The 7,952-nt window shown below is 39.2% G+C and overlaps 1 protein-coding gene across 1 annotated transcript; it reads right to left on the bottom strand.

Annotated features, from left to right (window-relative positions):
* Positions 1-984: 984 nt before the first annotated feature.
* HYAL4 (hyaluronidase 4) lies at positions 985-6,661 on the bottom strand. Its single transcript, XM_067564598.1, has 3 exons — positions 5,708-6,661; positions 2,361-2,450; positions 985-1,398 (listed from the first exon to the last, which is right to left on the bottom strand). The coding sequence occupies exons 1-3, from the start codon at positions 6,659-6,661 to the stop codon at positions 985-987; spliced, it is 1,458 nt and encodes a 485-aa protein (XP_067420699.1).
* Positions 6,662-7,952: the final 1,291 nt, after the last annotated feature.

Raw genomic sequence — 7,952 nt, 5'->3', positions numbered from 1 at the left:
CATCAGGTCACTATACATATCAGGCTTAGTAAATGATTTTTAAACCTTTTTGGAGTGGTATGTTTTTAAGAAAATAGAAAAATGATTGGCCCATATTATCACCATCTTCCTTATACAGCTTCTCCTTTAAATACCAACAAACTTGGAGTTTTGGGATATAGGGTTTTAAAAAACATTCATCTTCATTCAGAACTTGATGAGACCTCAATTATCATAACATTTCAAGTGACTCTTGCTGGAGTGATTTTCACACTCATCTTATCAGAGATCATTCTAATTAAGTGTTTTGTTGTATTAATTAGAATACAGATGAGAGTTGGGGATGACTCTTTTTATCACTTGAGCCAATTCACTGGGGGGAGGAGGGGGGCATGGAAGGCTTGCAGGAACTGGTCTCCTTACAAGAGGGTGGGGAACTTGTGTGGCTTAGGACACAGGAACAAAGAGAAAGTGCACTGAGAGCCAGATTCACTGACATGCTCCTGTGATGCAAAATAGTCTCGATCCCAATTTAACCGCCTCATTTAAAGGAGTTTATGGCTGTTGGGAGTCACCTGAGCAGTGCAAAGCAGTCAGAGTGTTCTAATACATCTGTCTCTGTCTGATTTGTTGCTTAGAAATGGAGGGTTATGACATCTGGAAATATTTTGTCATTCTTTTGATTCTAGTGACTCATTAATTTAATTTGTCAGTGGAATGCAAATCTTGACGTGTAGTATAATATAGATATGGATTTTAAAATAACATTTAACTGCTGGTTCTACTATGCTGGGTAGCACATATACAAGGTCTCTTTCTGAGCCAAACAAAGTTACCTGATTCTGTGTTGATGGATTTAGAATACCATTCTAGTAGTGTTTTCATTGCTACAATATCTCACTTCATTTTTAAAAGACAATGGAGTACTGTCATAATCTCTCTCTTTTATCAAAGTGGTGCCTCTGAACCTATGGAGCTAGAAAGACCCTGTTCAGTTTGATAATCTCACAAGTGAACACTCAGAAAATAGAAAGGCAAAGGAAGCAGATTTATCATTACTGATGTTCTGGGTAAGAGGAAATCTGCAGAATTTCCAGGTTGCTCATCTGAAGTCTCAATTTTCCTGCAATCAGCTCCTTCATAGCCCTGATAACAGTGACAAACAAATTTCTGTGACATTACTTCCAGGTCAGTACTCGATGCTTTTCCTCTCACAGTAAGTTCTTGGTCCTCTGAAGCTTCTATTCTGAAGCTTTTAGGATTCAAATGAAGGTAATCCAGTGCTTTCCATATTCTTCGTATACATCGCCCATTATTCTGACAAAGATACTTGCTGCACATCTCTGTTGCTTTGGTCACGTTGATGATGTAGACCCCTAATTCAGAGGCAACAAATTGTTTCACCTTTGTACAATTGCCCTGCAAATAACAGAGAAAAAAAACTTGGCTAAAATGAAATTTACTAGTCTGTAATTTTTGTTGAAACTGAGAAATATGCAAAATGTAAACTAAAAGCATTAAAATTGGAGATAGAATTAGATTATTAAAATTAAAATGACGTTAACTGTCTAAAGTAGTAAGTACTAGATACATGCACTAGGATATTGTTTGATATAAAATATTGTAACCTGATAGTGTCCCATTAAGATATTTGAATTTGATTGAAGCCACAGCTCTGTGTTCAAAGAATTGGCTTTAACAATTGATCTCATTACTGACAATTGAGAATATCTACTTGCACCTAACAAACTTTCATTCCTGTTACATCTGCCAGAGTCAGAGTAGCCAAAAGACATGCTTCACACGACCCCTTTGTGTGGTAAAGATTTATGTTCAGCCTTCTGGAAGCTCAAGTTCAATGTTACAGAGCTCAAACACCTTTTTAGCTTTACATAGCTAAGCTTAACATAATATGATGCAAAATCCCTACATCATGGTTTCACATACTAGTCTAGATTTATGAGTCCACATGCCTAAAGGAATACAGGTCCCATAACCAGCCAGCTCCTCCCAAAAATTCCAATTAATGGCTATTTTCGGAATACCCAAGGCAGCCTGACCTACCTAACCGGTTTACTAATAAGGCTTTGGTTGACTTCCTGCAGGTCTGTCCAACTACAGAGGGCTCTGTAAAAACCTGGCCAGGATTATGGATATTCAGGACACTCCTCCAAAATCCCTGGTGCCAGCCACCGGCTTCCCTTCCCACCCCTGGGACATTCCATCATGATCTTGATTGGATGGCTAATGGGATTTAATGAACTATCTAACCAGCTGGAATTCAGAACTCAAGAGAATTGATATATTTGGAAAATGTTGTAATGGCGTGAAGATATATGCTGCAATACTACATTTGAATTAGCATTATGGCACTGACTTACCTCTGATGATGTTAAATTCATGTCTCCCCAAATAACAACGCCTGCAGCTCCCAAGGCAGCGCTCTCTCCAATAGTGCTAACAAGATCTTGCTACAGTGAAAACAGTAAAGACGTTGTCAGTCTAATTCAGTGTTTCTCAAATTTTTTGTGCTGGTGACCCCATTTGGACTTTAAAATAATCGTGAGCCACCCACTATTAAAAATTTTGACCCCCTACCTTTAGCCCCATGGGGCTCAGAGCTTCAGCTCTATTCAGGGCTCTGCCACCCACATAGTTCCCACCTGTGGCTTTCTGCCCTGGTGGCCCCATCAAAATGGAGTTGTGACTCACTTTGGGGTTGTGACCAATGGTTTGAGAACCGCTGATCTAATTCACTGCTTTCACAGTTTGTATTATTAAAGCAAGGCAAGTGTTAGTGTTAAACAAAGTGTAAAACAAGGTAAATGTTACACAAAACTCACAGGACTATATGGATTTTCCAGACAAAAATAGAATCTTCTTAATGTTATACAGAAAACACATTGTGCATACTTTTTATTGCATTCACCTCTCATTTTGTAGCATGTTTCACAGTGATAATTCACATAGGGCCAACTCCTCAGTAGGTGTAAATAGACATAGCTTTATGGACCTGAATGGATCTGGTCCATAATTTCTGTAAAAATCTAAATTGCTATTGAAACAGGAGTGGCATGAAACAAATTACTGGCATGGTGATGAGGAATTACTGAATTTTTTAAGTAAATGGTCAAACCAGGAAAAATATTTTATTTTCATTTACTTTGGCAATAGTTTAGTATTAATTATTTATGATACTATATAATTTACTAGTAAATACACTGTAGTATATTTAATAAAACTCATGGTTTTTTACATTGCAAACTCCTTAAAGAGTTCAGCTAATAAATCGCTGCTGAAAAGTAGGAAGAAGCAGCCACTTCTGAACACCAATCAGTTCCAGCCTTTGTCAGATTTAGAAAGATGTCATTCCAAAGTTATGCATTGTCCTCGCTTTTTTCAGTGTGATCTTGTTCAGGCCTTCATATAAGATTAACAAGTTATCATGAACGGACAGCAAATTCAAGCAGGGAGAACACTGGCACTGTATAAGTTAAATTAAAGAGAACACATGACAATTTGTGAATCTGTCTATGTGAATTTATAAATTCCATTTTGAGTTTATGGAACTCTCTGTATGTTTATACCCTTATCAGTGTCTTCCACTGTATCCTTATATTATCCCTCTGTGTCAAAGGGAGGGAATCTTGCACCTGGGGATCTGTCCTTGAATGGAACAGATATAAAGGCCCATCAACAGCTGAATAACCTGGTCCTAACAGAACAATGGAGTCTGTCAGCCAAAGGTTATTGACTTGCGAATGACTCCTATAGACTGTAATAAATACGGGGGATGCTGAAGGCCACAATACATTGAGGATTGGAGAATGCAAAACCTCAGGGAAAGGACATGAAGACTTAAGATGTTAGGAGCTCCTGTTTAAAGGGAGACTAGCTCTAGTAAAAGGAGACCAGAACCAGAAGGCAAGACTGGGCAGGAGGAGTGAGGTTGCAGGCAGATCCAGGGTTCCCTGAAAGATGCTGACTAATAATAATATCTAGTTCTTATATAGCACTTTTCATAAATAGATCTCAAAGCACTTTACAAAGGAAGGGTAAAGAAACTGAGAGCGGGTCTTATGTGCAAGTGTTTGTTATTTTTCTACAGACTTATAGGTCTCTTGTGTTTGTCTATGAGTAAAGTGTGTGTGTATGTTTCAGAAGTGCCTTTGCAAAGTCTGCATATTACTTGCTTTAAGTGTCAAAGTCCCCAAAGGTGAAATAATCCAGGTGTACCCATAAGGGTCAGGTAAAGCTCTGAAGATGGCATGCGTGAGCTAGTGGGAAGACTCGGAAGAGTCATAATGGTCTTGGGGCCCTAGGGTAGCTAGGCTGTGAGATCCCACATCCCAAGGGGGTGTACCAGCCTTGGAATCTGTATCCTGGGAATGTGTCTGAAAGGCTTGTATGCAGTTATGTTGGTCCCAGGATATTAGAGAGACAAGGTGAGTGAGGTAATATCTTTTTTGGACCAACTTCTGTTGGTGAAAGAGACAAGTTTTTGAGCTACCTAGAGCTCTTCTTCAGGTCTGAGAAAGGCACTCAGAGTGCAACAGTTAAAAACAAAATCAAACAGATATGCTAAACTACTTAGCTGTGACACTGTGAGTCCTTTCCCAGACCTAAAGAAGAGCTTGTCTCGCTCACTAACAGAAGTTGGTCAAATAAAAGATTATCTCACCCACCTTGTCTCTCTGAAAGGCTTGATATCCAGCAAGTGTCTGGATACTGCTCAGACTCAGTAAGCTTAAAAACCTGTGGGAGCCAAGGTTTGGACCTAATACAGCAACCTGGTGACAGTTGATAATGTGGAACTCAGCCAGAGCTGTTACAAGAAGGTTATGCTTATTATTAAAAAGAAGCATATTATCTTTGTACATTTTCTGAGGGGATTTCTGTAACCAAAAGAAAAGAATGGTCAGGCCTAAGGCCCTGATCCTGCAAACATGTATACACATGCTTCACTTTTCGCAGAATATCATCCTATTGGCTTCAATGGGACTGCTCACATGTTTAAAGTTGGGTACCGGATTAACTTTGCAGAGTTGTGGCCTAGGGAAGAACTCCTGAGTTCGAAAGCCATATAGACTACTATGTGGTACTGGGCAGACTGCTTAACATTTCCTCCTCGGTTTCTCTCCTGTAAAAGGCAAATAATACCTACCTTACAGCTGTGAGGATTAGTTAATAACTATATAGCACTTTGCAAAATAAACGTACTTTGTGTTAATTTATTAACCCACTTCCACTCCAGGTAAGTAAAACCTGTAAAAATTCTCTAGCTTTGTCACATCCATACATGAATATAGCACAATGCTGAACTGGAAAAAAACCATACATTAAAAAAATGTTAGCGAGCTAAGGTGGGTGAGGTAATATATTTTATTGGACCAATTTCTTTTGGTGAAACAGACAAACTTTCAGTTTACACAGAGCTTTCAGAACCAACATAAGTTGGAACAATACAAGACAATACTTCACCCACCTTGTGTCTCTAATGCCCTGGGCTACAACAACACTGCAGATTTAAAAAAAAAAAAAAAAAAAAAGTGTCTTTCAGATTGAATGTTTACTGCTGAACTTTGGCTGTTTAAAACATGTAGTCATTTAAACATTAATCAGCAGAGTAGACTTATATACAAGCCTTTACAAACACACCAAAGAATCTCTGCAATGATGATGGTTAGATCTGTTAAACCAGCCTCCATCACACCTAAAAATGTTTTACCTTAGAAAGAAATAATAAAGGATCCTCTCGATAACCTAGTCTAGTATAGACAAACACAGGCAGAGTATAATCATGGGATGTCATGGAGGAGATCCTCATGGACTCATTCACCCTAAATTGTGAGAAACGTAATATGTTTTCACTGTTTCCCAGGGATTTCTTGATGACAATGGAAGGATACAGAGCTGCACTGCTATCCCAGAGCCAGGAAAGTTCATTGTTCCTCAAAACTTCAGTCTCTGGGCAGGAACCAGTGTATTTCTGATCATGGAAATTATAATTGTGGCAATCAGGGTATAAATAGTATCCCCAAAGGCCCAGAGGTCTGCTTTTAATCCCTAATTCAATTGTCTCCTTCATGAAAGCCTTTGCGCTTTCTTCAAAAGAGAGTTTGGCCAAATGTTCAATGTCATTTGCTGAAATATTCCTTTGCGTTTCAGAAATGAGCTTTCTTGACTTTCGCCTGTAAATGTCTTTTGTGTTCCAGTTGCGTGCCCACTGAGGCCTCCAGTACTCCCAGTCTATGACGGCTAATCCTTTAAAGTGCTCAGCAGGAATGTAATATTTAATGTCTTGTCCAGCTTTTTCCAGATGAGTTTGCAAGCTGAAGTTTTGAGGTAGGCCACCGTTTACAGGGATTTCCTGCGATGTGTACCATGGGTAGTATCCCAGTCTATTCACATAAAATATAGTCACATTTTGCCCCCTTGCTTTGGCCAGTGGGCTTCCAATCACATGGAACATTTTCAAGTTGAGTATTATGTTATATTTCAGTGAGCACTGATCTGTGGGTGCATTCCAGGCAGCTATAAAAGGTTTTCTCTGGAAAATTGGTGGATGGGCTGGTTTCATTGCAAAAGTGGAACTCCAAATAAATGTAATCTGTAGCCACACCGTGAGCTGAACCAATTGGATAATATATAATAGTTTACCACTTTCAAACAGTATTCTCATGATGTAAGAGGCTACTGTAAAGATATCGTCTTGTTCAATGTTGTCTGCAAAACATAAGAGAAGAAGTATTATTTGTTCTATATACAATATTAGAAATGTGTTGAGGTATTTCTAAGGCTTTTGCAACTGTAGTACTCGGGAGCCAGAATGTATATGATACTTACAGACAGATTAAAAACAACGGGCCAGATTCTCAGCTGGAGTAAATCAATGTAGCATCATGGAAGTCAGTGGAAGTATGGCAATACAAAGCAGCTGCAAATCTGCCCCACTGTGCCAAATCCTGAACTCATTGAAATGAATAGGAGTTTTGCCATTACTTCACTGGGACCAAGAGTTGTCTCCCTGTCCCTGCCTTTAAATGTTTACAATCTAAATTACCCTCATTCATCTCCCTTTCAATCTTTTTTTTGGGGGGGAGGTGGAGGGCAATCCCCAGATGAGTGAATTCTGCTCTGAGCTACACTATGCAATCCCCTTAACTTTAATTTGGGTTGATTTAACTTTAATGGGATTGCAAGGGTATTGCTGAGAACACCAATTTGGCCTGTGCACTTTAATTTCCCCTGTGCCTGACACAATAATTTTGTTGTAAATATTTGTGTGTTCTTACATGGTTACTACAAAGAATTGCTGGCAAAGCGAGGATGTTTGTAATTATTTTAACAGTAAAAAAATGAGTAATGAAGTTATTTTCAGCTTTGAAGATGATAACCCTAGCCACTGCTTATCCTGGGGTCCATTCAAGTACTCTCACTCCACTATGTCCTCTCTCATTTTCTTCAGCCCATGCTTGATGTCTTTGCATAACATGAGGCCTCCTTAAGATGGCTATCCATGCACTATCATATCAAAGGTCAGCTTCTTGTTGCTACCTTCCAAGTCTTATATGTCTGCCCCTCCCTAGTTAAGTTGTGTTGCCTCCCCATCCTCTATGCCACTGATGTTCCCATACTCATCCCCTGTTTGTCAGCTTCTTGCTTAATTGCCTCCATGTCTGGTACCACATGCCCCCCATCCACATTTAAGTCCCTCTTAAAGACCCACTTCTGCAGTGCTGCCTACAGTGAATCTAGCTGACTTGTATTAAGAAGTCCCTGTGTGTGTTGTTCCCCTTCCCCATATCTGCATACCTATCTGTCTCTCCTTAGACTGGGAGCTGCTTCAGGCAGGAACCATCATTCTTTCTTGACTGTTTGGAAAGTGCCTAACAGATAATGGGTGCTACCATAAACTAGTTTTTACCATAATTACCAAAAAGTAATTGTAATTCACTTCACGATAGAAAAAT

Source organism: Emydura macquarii, unplaced genomic scaffold, assembly GCF_026122565.2.
Source record: "Emydura macquarii macquarii isolate MOO-44397 ecotype Brisbane River unplaced genomic scaffold, CSIRO-AGI_Emac_v2 contig_2636, whole genome shotgun sequence".
NCBI classification, from domain to species: Eukaryota; Metazoa; Chordata; order Testudines; family Chelidae; genus Emydura; species Emydura macquarii.
This window is presented reverse-complemented; position numbering and strand designations above follow the sequence as displayed.